The 15,677-nt window shown below is 39.2% G+C and overlaps 1 protein-coding gene across 1 annotated transcript; it reads left to right on the top strand.

The window, feature by feature from the left end:
- The first annotated feature begins 5,564 nt into the window (after positions 1-5,564).
- On the top strand, positions 5,565-15,047 carry mylk4b (myosin light chain kinase family, member 4b). Its single transcript, XM_063500951.1, has 13 exons — positions 5,565-6,104; positions 7,109-7,190; positions 8,190-8,589; positions 8,782-9,002; positions 9,961-10,066; positions 10,722-10,815; positions 12,056-12,165; positions 12,255-12,396; positions 12,672-12,742; positions 12,828-12,956; positions 13,039-13,270; positions 13,651-13,699; positions 13,842-15,047. The coding sequence occupies exons 1-13, from the start codon at positions 5,565-5,567 to the stop codon at positions 13,850-13,852; spliced, it is 2,187 nt and encodes a 728-aa protein (XP_063357021.1). The 3' UTR covers positions 13,853-15,047.
- Positions 15,048-15,677: the final 630 nt, after the last annotated feature.

The raw sequence follows: 15,677 nt of genomic DNA, 5'->3' as shown, positions 1-15,677 counted from the left end.
TTTCCTTCTATAAACACTGAAAGTATCCCAAAGTAAGAAGTATCCCAAAAAGTATTGCGGAGGATACTCTAGGGGTCTCCAGATATCCCAAGTGCATCAACATAGTTATTGAATTACCTGTAAATACCAGAAGTGTCTCTGGTTCGTGCCTGTGGACTGTGTCTATCTGCATGTTTGCATCATGAAAATGAGCCCGAGCCCATTGCCAGAAGTGTGATTTCTGTACGAGAAAAGTTTTGATATAATAAATCTAAACCATTAGCTTTTAGTTTTGCATAAAATGGAATGTGATACAGTTTTGATATTTGACATTTGCGTGATATCACTCAGGGTTATACATTCATGCTTTTTAGCATGTAACACATCCGCATGCTTATCCTCGCTACCCCCTGCACCACAAACACGCTTCACATACACACAAACTTTTCTGACGTAACAAAGCACCTCTGTTCTATGAAGAGAATTTTTTCCTGTCCCACTGAGGTCTGAGGCTGCTGAGAGCTAAATCTACCATCTGGTTATCATGGCAGCTAAACTGTGGAAAGAACAGACTGTCATCGGCCAGTGGTGACACATGCAGGTTTGACAGATAGAAAAGCAGCAGGTGGAGCTGCGGAGATAATATGTGCACTTGTTCCTATTGGCATCTACTCACCAGACTTATATGGTCTATCAACAACGGAAAAATTCTGTCATTAAACGCAAAATGTTACGTAACCTCCTCACCTCTGCTGAACAGATCACTACAGCTTTGCATGGTGCAGGTTTAGCAAAACTTTAGTTTCAAATTGACTCATGTTGCTCCCAGCAACTAAATCTCTAATAGGAAACTGTAAGGAAAAAGTGTAGATTGTGCAAAATATGTTGAAATTTTCTGTTTCAAATGTACAACTATGAAGAGACGGTATCTTGGGTTTGCATACTTTGGCTGGCATGCAGGGCTGAAATAGCTTGTATGAGGGTTTTTCCAGAATTTCAAAGTAAAGAAAATAAAACTTTTAAATTCCAGTACTGTAAGACTAACTCACAAAATGTGTGTGCAATAGGTTTCTGTTGCACTTTCTAATTGTTCAAAATCCATTCATTCACACTTGTGCATTTAGTCACACAGTTGGGCAGCCACCATGTGTACTCTCTCTCTCCAGAGATCCAATGAAAGGTGAAAATGTAAAAATGAAGTCTGTGTGAAGAGTGTGCATGTGGTTCGTTACTGTTCAGGTCAAACACACTGCTGGGTTGATGAGGACCCCCTCTCTGAATGCAACTATCTTTGGTCTCAGCAAGGTTGCGTGGTGTGAGTCATATTGATGGTATGGTGAATCTTATGTGGTTAGGGATGCCATTTGGGAGGGAAACCCTGGATGATCCAGGGGTCCCAGAGCTGGACCAGCGCCCTGGAACATGCCAAAGCTCAAAGAGCCGTCACTGAGCTGTTGTGAGTGGGTCCAAAATGTCTCGTCTGTATCCCTTCCCTTCCTGGTCTAATCATTTGGATAGGAGGCACCAATTTAATCCACAACCCCTACTTCTTCCTATGTCCTTTAAAACATTGCTTTTCAAGTATTTCAGTATGGAAACAATTTGAAACAAAATATAGAAAAGGCATGCATGAATCTACTGACACATGCACATTTATATTTTGCTGTCATTTCGAGAAACTGAAAACACATTTTAGACCATTTTTTGTGTTCTAGTTTATAAATAAGCAAGCCTAGGAAAAAATGTTTGTCTCAAAAATATGAAAAAATGCATCACTTAAGTAAATTACCTACTTACCATGTCCCTCTTATTTCAGCTTTCCCTCACCAAGCTGCAGCATTGTTAAATATGGACCAGGTTTACCACAACAGCAGCCATCCCAAGGCGTGCATTTGTTATGTGTGACACAGTCTATAATTGTGGCTCTGGGAGTGATAATGGATTACTGGAAAGCCCACGGCAGTAGAATAAGCATTATAAATTGTCTGTGTCTTCCTGCTGAGTAATTCTATATGCGGTGAGAGTGGCTAGGCTGCGTCAGCCTCATTCCCAAACTGTGCTCCTATACCACACAGCCTCTCGTGTTACCATGTAACCTTTTCTGACTAGGGATCTCAGAGCTTGTCTGACAGGGTACAGTTAAACCTTCCACCAGACCAATCTACCAGCACTCTGCTCCTACCCTACTGGCTCTTTGTAGTGTGGAGTCTGTGTGGAGATTTATTTAGCCATCTACTGTATCACAGTTTGTCCCCACAAAAGGTAGTTGTTATGGAGTATGCAGTGATTCAGAGCTGATGCCGATATAAGGAAATAAAGAAGTATGGAAAAGGAAGATACATTCATATAAAATAGTGTACTGTTTACTCCCTTTTTACTTATATATTTCTAAAACAAGCACAAGATACTATTGAGTATATGACAGTATAATATAATCTGACTTCTGATGGAAAGAATTTTTTTTTTTTTTCATTTTTTGTTTTAGCAGTATTGTTTTGATCGGTGAAGCAATTGTTGTTGCCTGTGCAAAAATTGTTTAATGCTGTTAAAATGTATCTGGTCCAATTTTTTTTGTTACAGAAATAGTAGCTTTGAAAAAGATAAAGGTTTTACACAGTCCAATTATGACCACAGAGCAGCATATCACATTTGATTTTTATTTAATATAAAATGTCATGGCATTCCTATTTGAGTATTTTAAAATGTAAATCAAAAAGACCGCAGTGGCAGGAGATGTCTGTGTAACCTCATATTCCTTTAGAAACAATAAACACTGTCAACACTCTCCATGGTGGCATGGCAGCAACTCACTGAGCTTGGGTGAGGCAAGGATCTTTGAAGGAGAGAAAGAGGAACCAAAAAAGACAGCTCCTGAAAATAATTATTTTTCCTGAGATGCAGTGTTTTTGTGTGTATGTAGCATTTTAATGGCAGCAGTTCTTTTGAGTCATTACATGTGTGTATTTGTCTGTCTGTGTGTGTTTCCTATAGTTCATTGTTTAGTGGAAGTGCACAACTTTCTGAAGTTTTTCAAAAGAGATGCTTGAGATCGGTGCTAACTTGCTGTACACCCAGTGAACATAGAACATGTTTTAATTAATTGAAGACAACAAAAATAAAGTGAGCAAGAGAAAGAATGGTGGTCTTGCCCTCTGGCATATTAACTATAGTGTCATTCATGAATGAGTTCATTAAAAATGAACTCATTCATGAATGAATCCTGACTACATTTTCTTTAACTAGATATTTTTGAAATTGTTTTCACACAGTGACTTTTGATCACCCAGTTCTTCTCTGAGTCCAAGTTATCCACAGAACTCCTGAGAAATACCTTTATGGAACAGGCCGTTGATACAGAGACATAAAAACCTCTTTGTGGTTGAATCTGTGGTGTTTCAAGTGCAAAACTATGGTGGCCCTGTGAGGCCAAATGTACTGCACCTTCAGAAAGCACCACCAAATGTGAAAATGTTCCAAAAGCACATAAAATACATATCAGAGGTTGAATAAAATAGAAGAGAATTATTACAAAAAAATGTCAAAAAGCACAACAGAAGTGTTTTGGGGGAAACAAAACTGTGACGGACCAGCTCCTGAAGTGACAGAAACCAAAACACTGCACTGAGATAGTGAAGGTATGAAGGAGAGGATTCACCAGTCCTGTGAAGGAGGAAAAAGATGGAAGATATTGTGCATTCATCTTTTTCTCCCTCATATCGTATTTTTGTCATGTTTTGCGATTGTCACATCATGTTTTTTTTGTGAGCTTGGGCTGCATTTTTTCTACGTCCTTTGTGTTTTATACAACTTCTGTTGTGTTTTATGTGCTTTTGCAGTTGTTTTTCTTATAATTTCAGATGTTTTCTTAAACAGTTTGACCTCTTAGGGCCACCGTACAAAGCAATTGCTTGAAAAAGCTACAAAAAACTGATTTTTCTATATGTTTACTTGCAATAATCCACTTTAGCATGAGAGCTGTTTCTGAAGTTTCACTGAATATCATTTTAGACCCTGAATAATTACAGTATTTTATCTTTGATTAATGTCAAACAGAGGCTTTGCAATAATCTTTATAAAGCAGTTTAGTGTGAAAACGCTTTCCCTGATTACTGATCTCCTTCAGTAAGGAAACATGTATTTCAACCATATGTTTTGCATTCTGTCTGCACTTGCACCGTGTCCTTTATCATTCTCACCTTCAATAGTAAATAGCCACTGGGGATACAAGTGTTAACCCTGACAGCTGATGAGCTGTTCGTACTTGGAAACAGCGTGAGGAGCAGAGTATAGGTCAGGTTTTTCCGTTGTTGACAAATAGGTGCCAGTATATAGGCGCCAGCGCTTTGTCGCTCAGCCTACTCCAGACAGACTGTACTGAGATGTGGAAAAGTTTGAGGTCAATGTGCAGAGTCACGTCTCAGTAGGTGGGCCTGTTCATGAATATGAACTCGTGTGTCAGCGACAGTGTGTATGTCTGTCCTCTTTAATTCTGTACAGCAACACATGTGCAGGAAGTTTCCTCTCCCACAATCCCCCTCTCCTCTGCAACAACAGTTCTTAGGTGACAGTTGGATCACCTGTTTCCTGTTTTCCTCCCGTTGTCTTTGTGTCCCTCACGGTGCGTGGACAGCGGGCTTATATTGGGAACCTCGGAAGTTCTTTCCACTCGGTGGCCTCCAGAGGAAACCAAACCCTTTTAACTTTTACTCAACTCCTGTCTTTGAACAGTGTTGGCTCAGAATTAGTGAGCTGTAAAATAAATGATGACTTTTAAACTCAATGAACAGCAAATAAAAAAATCTTTAATATTATATTTAACCATAAATACAGTCAAAATAACTCAAAAATGCAGCAATACACTGCAGAAAGATAGAAAACAGTCTGCTAAATATTCAGAATGGGGGTGATTTGTTAAAAATTTAAATGGCTCCTCTCTGCTCCTCTGAGTGAAACAAGCGATAAACTGATAGTATTTGGCAGTGTTCAGAAATAAACTCAATCCTTTTTAATTAGTAACTTTTTTACCACTTTGCACATGCTGGCATCCCTCCTTCAATCTTGTTACAATGTGAAAAACAAAATGAAAATGTGATTAATGGTGTAATGTGACTAAACCTGCTGAAAAATGGCACGGGCTCTTCAGATTTAGAGATCTTATGTTTTTCTTTATTGGCCCTAAAATATATTTGTTTATCTTGCTTTTTACAGCATCATATTTAGTTCAGCATTCTTGGGATTCTAACACCCGACTGAAGGGCTTTTGAAGTATCTCAAATGTCACATAGCGACCCTCCCCAGCATCCCCCACTGTACACTCGAGCCCTCAGCTCTTATCACTGGCCACCGAGTCCCTTACGTCCACGAGGGTGTTGCACTGTAATTGGGAGAACAGCCATTTGCTATTCTTAAAACTCAGCTCGGTGGTGAAGGATTGGGAGAGAGCTATCTGTTGTCCCTCCAGTCCTTTTAACTTGTCTGCAGCTTTGTCTGGCACTATGTTTTTTGTGCTAGTTGGGACTTTGTGAGAGTAACTGGAGTTTAGATTAAATAAACGCTTTTTATTAGAAGCCACATTTAGGTCAGTCATGAGCTCCAGCCTTGTTAACTCTTTAGCCAAGGTTTATGATCCAAACCCTCTTCACGGGCAAAAGCCAGGTGGAAGGAAGCTTTCTCTAAATGGATCAGACAAGTCTCAGGCTGCTTCTTCCTCTTCTTCATCATCATCCTCTTGCTCTCCTCATGATGTTGCCCTGCGATCTGTGGAAAGTCGAATGGACTTCCTGAGCTCTCAGATGGAGCGTTTGCTCAACATGCAACAGACTGTCTTGCTCAAGCTGGATGGCCTGTCGCAGGATGTCAGGGGTATGGGTTTGGATCTAGCTTCAATACGTGAAGAAAGCCATGGAAAAAGACGTGGGTCTGGGGTAGAAGCAGTATGCAGGGAGCTGCATGGGGCCGTGGAGAGGGCCAGCGAGCACATGGAGAGTCAGGGACGCAGGTTGGAGGGGGTGGAGAAACTGGTGGAGGGCACCCAGCAGGTGATAAGCTTCATCGGTGAGGTGGTAAAGAGCTCCAGGTTGGTGGAGCTTCTGTTCAAACAGCCTGGACGGAAAGCCAACAGGAAGGTGAGAGGTTTAAACGATATCATGAGCAAGTTTTCCACTAGAATCTAGCAAAAGCACGTTTAAAGTTCCATCATTTTTATCTGCGCTGTTGAACGTGGCAGTGAAAATGAAAGGTGTTACTGTATAGTGAGCATGGTTGCATTGGTATCCTCTTGACTGAATGTATTCATATTGTGTATATGTGACAGCTAAAAGAGCTTTTAAATGGCAATGTTTTTTAAAACTCTGCCGTTTAGTTCCTGTGAGTTTAGATATGACTCCTATGTGGCTGGTCTTAGCGCTGCTGTACCTGCTGTAATGTTAAGTGATTTACCATTGAGACTGTGATCGGTCTCCAAGGTGTAAATGATTAATGTCACATTGGTTATCTTTCCCAGACCACGTCTTTATCAGCTTGCAGTGCAGCTGCACAGCTTCAGTCCAACAGTCGTCAAATTCTTAATAGTTCTTAATGCCATGACTTATTAGAGAGACTCACGTCCTAGTGCTGTAACCAAATGAATATATGTTACAGATGTGTAACACATGCAACATATATTGTATAGTTCATGCATTCATATAATCTATAGTTACACTGCTGATTCAGAGGCTTTTTTTAGGCACAAGGTTAAGGAGACAGATTTATTGCACCATATGGCGACTGTCAGATATACTGTATGTAGGGATAAAGTGAATATTTCTCTTTTAAAGTGTGGAACTGATTCGACTGATGTGTAGCATTTCAACTGCTATAGTTGAAATGCCACACATTTCCTCTTTGCCCAGAAGGAGGCATCTGCTGAGCAAGACATCAATACACTTGAGTTATGAGGGAAAACCTTCGCAACAGAAACTGAGACTGCTTTGAAACTTGTTGTCACATTATTGCACAAATGGAAATATCTGCATCTATCAGCAATTTTCCTTTCTATGAGAAGTTTCCACCTAGTGCAGGTTTTGTCCCACTTTTGAATGTTACGCACAATGTCTAAAACCTGATCTTTCTTTCCTCTGTTAACATCCAGGCAAAGGATGATAAGGAAAAAGCCAAGCTGAGCCTGAAAGGTTTAAAGGCCCAGAAAAAGAGAAAACCGCAAGAAACGTCAGGTAAACTCGAACAAGATATTACACAATCCACAATCACAAGTTTATGCAAAGCCCAGCACAAAATTTCTAAACTTGTTATCTGCATATAATACATCATAAATCTGAAATATATGTACATCATGGACTTTAATATAACAGGGAGACCAGTTCAGGATTTCTGAGATTTGTTTTTGTAATATAAAATATGTGTTCTGTTTAGCATAAAAACATCAAATATAAGTAAATGATGGGAAACATATTAAGAAGGCCTTTAAAAAATGTAAATCTTATATGTAGACAAACTATGGCTGCACTGCTACATTTGCTGACTTTTTGGCAGACATAAATACAGTTTTCATCATGTTTAAAGGATAACAGCACAAATGGGAGACAAGAGGCAGTTCAGCCTTTATTTAAATATATCAGAAATCAAACAAAACACTACAAATTCAGGCAATGAGGAGAAAAAAATGCAAAAAGACACTGAAGACATGGCAATCTGACAAAAGTGAGGGAAGACAGTATAAGAGACCCAAGTAGGAGAATGAAACAGTATCTAAATAAATAGGATACATTCCCATTGACCAACATGTAAACAGTCAGAACACAAAAGGCAAAGTGAATAAAACAGTCAGTATTTGTCTGCAATAATCCCCCATGTTTACATGTCAAGCTTGCATAATAAATTTATATATGAGCAAAATCTGAAACACAGATGACTGATCAGAATTTAGGTCTTAGCTTGACAGCTTTAATGTGGATCTGAAAACCAGATCTGCACTCGTGTCTTTACAACACTCTGCAACAAACTATCCAGAGGATGATGTGAGATTTTTATCTGAATTGGGCCAAACTTATCGAGCAAGTGACCACCCAGACTAGCATAAAATGTAAATATATGATGAGTGAATTCCATGTATCTGAGGATTATCAATCATCTGATTAGATTCATTTTTAGTAAATATAATACAGCGTTTTCACCAAACATCTGGTTGTATCTGTGTATTTTCTTCACTACAGACACCTCCTCCCTGAATGAGCCTGTGCTCCAGGAACAGGTGGAAAAGCTCAACAGGCAGAACACCGAGCATTCGCACATAAACATAGAGGCTGAGGGAGATGGAAGAAGTGGAAGACAGGATCTGGAAAAGCTGATCCTTGAAGAACCGCACACCTCTGTTGCCCAGTCAGACGAAAGGCAGGAGGAGGCTGAGGAAAGACAGGATGAGGAAGGAGAGGGGGGTATATTTGAAGACTCTGAGCCAGAAGAACAAGAAGAAGAAGAAAAGCAAAACGGAGAAGATGTTAGTCTTGAAAATCGCGGAAAAGTGAAAGATGATGTGAAGACAACGCATAGAGAAGAATCATCAAAATCAGAAAAAGCCTGGATCTGCAGGACCTCTGTGCTTCAGTATGACAGGTGTGTCTTAGCAAAGCTACCATATATCTTTATGCTACTTGCTATTAAATTCATTAAGTTGACTATTTATTTTCTTTACTTTTACTTCTTTGGATCATCAAGCCAGCTAAGAGGAAATTATTTTGTTGGGGAAGGAAAAGGGGAACTTCAAATCACATCACACATTCATATTCTGTGCCTTCCTTTCTGAAGCTCTGAGGAGGCTGGTGATGTGGCCACTTGTAGCAAACGCCATGTCCCAGAAGAAGACCTAGGAAAAGATGACCTCAAAAAGAGCCGGGTGGAGGACGGTAAAGTGGAAAGGGCTGATGGACAGGTCGTAGAGGGAGCCGGGTCACAGGTCTCCATATCTGACCAAGCGAAGACAGAAGATGAAGGGGAGGCGGCGGAGGAAATAAAGGAGTTTATTATTGGTAAGAAAGTGTGTGAGTGCTTCTTTTCTGAAGTGTCCAGGGAGGTTGGGGTGTAGACTGTTGCTTTCTACAACTAATGCTACAACATGTAAATGGGAGAGTTTGTAGAAATCAGCTAAGGAAAGATTTCAGGAACTTTGGTTTTGAAATTTAGGCCTCTGAATCAGTCAGTCAATATATTGTATACATGCAGTATCTTATCAATGTGTATGTGAGGGAGTAGAGACCACAGACTGACAAAGATCAAGAAGTAGTGCTGTGCAATACTGCAAATTTTAATATCGATCCAATCCCAAGAACATGCAGGGCACTATTAGAGGAGGACAGTGTTTCATGATGAATGAGATGAATCATCATCAATCTGAAAACTCAAAAGACTAAATTATAATGATCATTAAAACACAGTGATTTTTACTTAACACAACAAAACACACCTTTCAGCTTTAATGTATTTTTTGGGAGATGTAAAAAAGCACTTTAGGTCAACCTCTGTTGTTTGAATCTGTTATAAGCTACAAATAAAAGAGATGTGACAGTCAGCAAAAAAAAAAAGGTCAGACAGTTTTCATAGTGCATCTTTGAGGTAATTTTTTTTTCATTTCCAATGCTATCCATAAAAGATGCATTTAGGCTTCATGACCTCAGTGTTTCAAAATCCTGGACTGCTCAGTGCAGTATTCATGTATCCTATAGGCTCTCCGTGAGTTACTTTATGACATTTGCCTCTGCGTTCCTCTGACTTTAAATCAGCTTCAGTGTCATAACAGCATGCCTGTGCGAGCGTCACTAACATGTCAGCGAGCACAGCTGGCGGAGCACATAATGAGACGGCATGCAGCTATTTTAAACTACTTTGTTTCTGGGTGCTGAGACCTCTTCCTCAGCCTTTCATTCCCTCTCTGCACTCAGTAACAGTAACTTGTCTTCTCTTTGCCTTTCTTTTTCATTTTTTCTTTAGACTCAAGTCCTCCGCCGCTTGCACCTTTTGACCACCGCATCGTTACTCCCAAACCCCACCAGATCGCCACCTATTACACTATCAACAGAGAGGAGGTCCTGGGAGGGTGAGTGAAACACTCAGAACATTCATCTCTCATTACAGCACTTTATTTTCATTTCGCTCAGTTACAGGCACAGATGCTTAGTGTGCACTGGCCCCTCAATAATGAAATAACAGACGATCTCACACCCTGCGCTAATAATTTTTTCCAAGACCTTTTAGTTGCCCCCCAAAGGGCAAATGGTGTTGACCCTCAGGGGGCTCTCTGATGTAACAGACCAGCGCTAAATCCTGCCTCTCAAATAGAAGATTACTCCTTAGCACGCAAACACATTTCTCAAATTACACAAGAGCATAGCCTGAATTTCTAAACGAGTCAATAAACTATTATAATGTATAGACATAAGTAAGAGTCACAAACAAATTGTTATTTTCATATTTAAATGAATTTTCAGCTTTTTAATGGCAGCTGATTTATAAAACCCGTTTGTTTAATTGGTCCGACATAAACATTAAAGAGATCCTTAACAAAACCAATCAAAACCGTATCCAAATACGCTTGAGCAGCAAACACCAGCAAACGTGAAACATCATATTTCAGCGCCAGAAATATTTGTTTTTAATAATAAAATCCAATTTACAGAATGGTTGTTCTCCGGCTCTGCATCCCATCTGTCCACACCTCTAACTCTTCCGTGTGTTTGCTTTTCTTTCATTAGGGGACGTTTTGGACAAGTCCACAAGTGCGTAGAGAACTCGTCTGGTCTGACTCTGGCTGCCAAGATCATCAAAGCCAGGAGCCAGAAAGAGAAGGTGCAGTAATGATTGGCTGGATAATGCTGAATACAAAACAGAATCCAGGTTTAGCGATGCTGCTGAGATGCCAGTTTTCTCAGACAGTCTAATACATGGTCACTTTTATCACTGCACTATAAAGGATTAGATTTTAAAAATAGACACGGCTCGACAGTGCTGAGGTAATGGGCATTTGTCAGCCCCATTGTGTCTTTATTTCTCTCAGTCAACTAGATATGTGGTGGAGGTCAGATGTCAGAGTATAGCTGTGTGGTTAGATTATAATCTGAAGTATTTAAAAAGCTCATTAAACTTGTAGCCAGATCCTCAAATGGCCCACATGGCTGCTGCTGATGATCCACGACCAAACAGCTGGCACTTTGTGTCTGACTGTACGTCGGTTTTGTCTTATTTGTATCTAACTATGCCCCCGAATGGCTGCAGTACAGGCTGCTATGAGTTGCATGCTGCTAATACAAATATTTACTTTTTAATCAAGTCTCTTATGTCTGTAACTTCTGTTTCCATAGAACATTTTAAACTGAACCACAAGCAAAAACTGCCATGAAGGATTTGATCTACCTCGTCCCTAACATACCATCTTGACCAAACCAACCTTTCTATAGCAGTCTGCAGTAGCTTAAATCATAGAAAGGACCCTGCCTGTTTGATCATTCCAGTTTTATGGTACAAGGGACCAAAGTGATTTTGTCCGTGCAGTGAAGCAAAAGGCACTCTTGCTATTTTTGACATGCTTCAATAAGGCAAAATATAACCAGCACTTGGCTTTTAAGGTCTTTTTTTTACAAATTCAAAAGCTGATATGTTACACACTGAAAATCCTCAAGATAACCATTACTTATTTGTGTTCATAATGTATTCCTTGCAAGCTTTAAAAATCTTGCAGACTGGCCTTTTCTTGTCTTCCTCTCCTGACCCCCAATTGGTCACAGCAGATGGCCGCCTCTCCCTGAGCCTGGTTCTGCTAGAGGTTTCTTCCTGTTAAAAGGCAGTTTTTCCTTTTCACTATCACCAAGTGCTGCTCATGGCTGATTTTCTGTTTGTTGGGGTTTTCTCTGTATTATTGAGTCTTTAACTTACAATATAAAGCTCCTTGAGGCAACTGTTGTGATTTGGGTCTAAAAAAAAAATTGAATTAAAATTAATATAGTTTTGTCATTCATTAACTTCCATATTTACGTGTCATTTTCCTATATGTGATTTTAAATTTGATTTACATTTCATTTCCATCTATCAGGAGGTGGTGAGGAATGAGATCCAGGTGATGAACCAGCTGAACCACGCCAACCTCATTCAGCTATACGCTGCATTTGAGTCGCGTAACGACATCATCCTGGTCATGGAATAGTAAGTTTGTCTCAAGGTGTCTGCGACAATACAAAAAGAGCCTCTACAAACTGAGACTGGCTGTAACAGTGTCTCTCTTTGTGTGGTAGTGTGGAAGGAGGGGAGCTGTTTGACCGCATCATTGACGAGAACTACAACCTCACAGAGTTGGACACGGTGCTGTTTATACGGCAAATCAGTGAAGGGCTGCAGTACATGCATAAAATGTACATCTTACATCTCGACCTCAAGGTAAACCTACTTGAGTCTTCGCATCACAGTAGGAATAATCTCTTTCAGTATTTTTATTTACTTTTCAATATGTTACAATATTCATTTGGAGCCTGAACAGCCTAATGAAAAGACAAGTTTATAAAGTTTCAAAATAAAAGCTCCCATCTCTGTTAATGAAATAAAATTTAGGGTGTTGTCTGTGTTCTTTTCTTTATCTTTTGCACCTATGCCAAAAAGAAGAACGGCCTCTAAAACACAGTATATGTGACACCAGAATCTGTGTTCTTTTTCAGCCTGAGAACATTCTTTGTGTCAGCAGAGCTACTAACAAGATTAAAATTATTGACTTTGGCCTTGCCAGGAGGTAAGATTTATAGTCACCTCATCTTTCATGCACTGGTTTATTTGAGTCCTATGTTTTTCTCTTATGGTTCTGGTTCCTCTGACAGGTACAAGCCTAGGGAGAAGCTAAAGGTCAACTTTGGAACACCTGAGTTTTTAGCTCCTGAAGTCATCAACTACGAGTTTGTGTCATTCCCCACGGACATGTGGAGTCTTGGAGTCATCACCTATATGCTGTGAGTCAAGGAGTTCATTCAGTGCACACACAGAGACACAACCTGTACAGTTCCTGACGTCTGTATTATTCTTAATGTCCAGACTCAGCGGCTTGTCTCCGTTCCTGGGGGATGATGACAACGAGACGCTGAACAACATCCTGGCCTGTGAGTGGAACTTTGAGGAAGAGGAGTTTAAAGACGTCTCTGATGAAGCTAAAGACTTTATCACACGTCTTCTGGTGAAAAGCAAGAGCTGGAGGATGAGCGCAACAGAGTCCCTCAAACATCCCTGGCTGTCAGACCGGAGTCTGCACTATCAACTAAATCGCAAGGTAAATACGAAATTCTCCTTACAGCAAAATTTACTTTATAGTAAACAGTGAATAATAAAAAATACAATTTTAAAAATGCTTCTTTTTTTAGTCAAATGCATCTGAAATATATAAGATCAAAAGTTTATTAATTCAAATATGAATGCGTACCATTCAAGTAAATTTCACTTGATTAGATTTGAACTTGTACACTGTATTATGTAACAACATTACATGTACATTTTGCATGTAAGCAAATTAACCAATATGTGTGTAATATCTATTGTAAACATCAAAGGAAGACTTAAAAAATGTTTGTGTTATGCATCTTTGAAACCTGTTTGCTATCCTAATTCAAAGAGTGTAATAACAAACAGTTTTGCTGGATCCTCTTACTGCAGAAAACTAAGTGCCACTCCACGCATGGTCCTCCTTCAGAGAGTAAGACAAGTAAGAGATTTTTGTCTTCATTTTCCTGTTAGCTTATATATAAATGTTTTAATTAATTTTCAACCCAAAGAGCCTATTCTAGGACAGTTTCTCAACTTTTCTTCTATTAAGCCATTAAGTCTATTGTTTGCTTTCCTCTTAGAAACTATGTGAGACCCTCGGCATGCCTTTTGATAATGAAAGGAGCTGGAGCCCAACACTGGACCAATGCTGCTGTACCTGTATATGAACTTGATAACTACTCTCCTCCATCCGTCTTCTGCTTAGCTCCATATCTTGCAGTTCTGACTCTGGATAGTGTGATGCACGGTAATAATAGACACTCCTATTCTGTAGTGTCTGAAAACACTGATGATGAAGAACCCAAACTGTTGGACACATAAAGGCCACGTGATCTGTCTGCTTCCACATATATCACAGATCAGCTGTGTATAGCATCAAACCATCATTGTTATTCATCCACAGTTTGTCATATTGTCCTGTTTTCTTGCATGCTTTGCACTTTCTTCATTTATTTTCTCTAAGAGTCAGAAAACATTTTTAAACACAATATAGACTGAATTCTCTTATTTGAATAATATATTTTTGCGATTTTTTTTCTTTTAATTTACAAGTCTTATAAAAACTAAATGTTTTTTTCTTGAACATAAGTTTAAGTATATTTAGAATTTGATTGAATTTGAAATCATAGCTGATTAATTTATTTTGTGTACAGCACAGCACTGCATACCCTCACTTCCCCTTGAGGAGTGACAAAATGTTAGTGATCAGTGAACCAGTGAATATATCTTGGTTTGTGCCATCGTTCACCCTAATTTTTAAGCCCGCTTCACCTTCTGTATGCATTTATGCCACCACCTTGTCTTGCTTCGGCAGTTTGGAGTAGCCCTTTCACCTTCCATGAAGGCATAACGAACAACAGAATACTACCTGTGAATAATATATATATATATTTTCATGACTGAAGTGGATTCTTATGTTCATTTATTTACTGGTTCAACACCAGAATGTACTTGAAGAGCTTTTGTTCAATAAGTGATTTTTTTCAAGGGAGAAGAGCAGGATTTAATGTAGTTATGCACACATGGTAAGTGCATCTGTGCAGCTCAGTTTGATGGAGAGCCAACAACAGAGCAGAGAAGACACCAGCCATTGATTTGTCATCCCTATCAAGGTGATGAAAACTGAATGTGAATTCAACGCTCAGTTGTTTGCTTTTCCATTTGGAAGCAGAAAAGCTCTGTGAATTCAATACTTGTGCATTTGAATTTATTATTTCTTTTTCAGGTTTTCTTGTGCAATGATGAGAGATCAGTAATTATGAAATATTAATATGTTAATAAATAACTCACACCAGACAACATTTATAGTGCATCTTACTTACTGGGTATTTTGGGAAATTGAAAAAGAAATATGACAGTAAAGATACTTCTGCTTTGGAATTTGCTTTGATTTTTTAAAAGGTTCTAAAGTAGGGCACCCCTATTGCTCACAGCAGAGTAGGTAACCCATGTAACAAAGCCTCTAGTCCTCAATGCAGTGGTCTAGGCCCCCCCTTTCCTGTCTTATGTACGCTGTCATATCTATAAAGACAAAGAAGGTACAGCAAGCACTGAAGCCACTGTGTGACTCGTCTCAGATAGGTCAAAGTCAAAAGCCTTTACTTGGCACTGGTTCTGTACATAATCTGGCATTTCAAGACCCAGTTAGAGCTTGCTTTATTTAAGCATTATGCAATTCTGTTATTCCAGCTTAATGTACTTGAGTTGGACCAACTTAATTAATTAATGATGAATCAACTTATTTACTGCACTTGAGTCCAACCTAATTTGATGGAAATGATCCAACTCATGCAAATTTTGTTAGGACAACACGAATACAAACAGAAGTGTGAATAGAAAGCCATTTATTAATGTGGAAATCCTTTCCACGATTATTTAAGTCCACGTAAAGGGTTATTTTTAGGAGTGTTCAACAA

The sequence above is a fragment of the Pelmatolapia mariae genome, linkage group LG17 (genome assembly GCF_036321145.2).
Source record: "Pelmatolapia mariae isolate MD_Pm_ZW linkage group LG17, Pm_UMD_F_2, whole genome shotgun sequence".
NCBI classification, from domain to species: Eukaryota; Metazoa; Chordata; class Actinopteri; order Cichliformes; family Cichlidae; genus Pelmatolapia; species Pelmatolapia mariae.
This window is presented reverse-complemented; position numbering and strand designations above follow the sequence as displayed.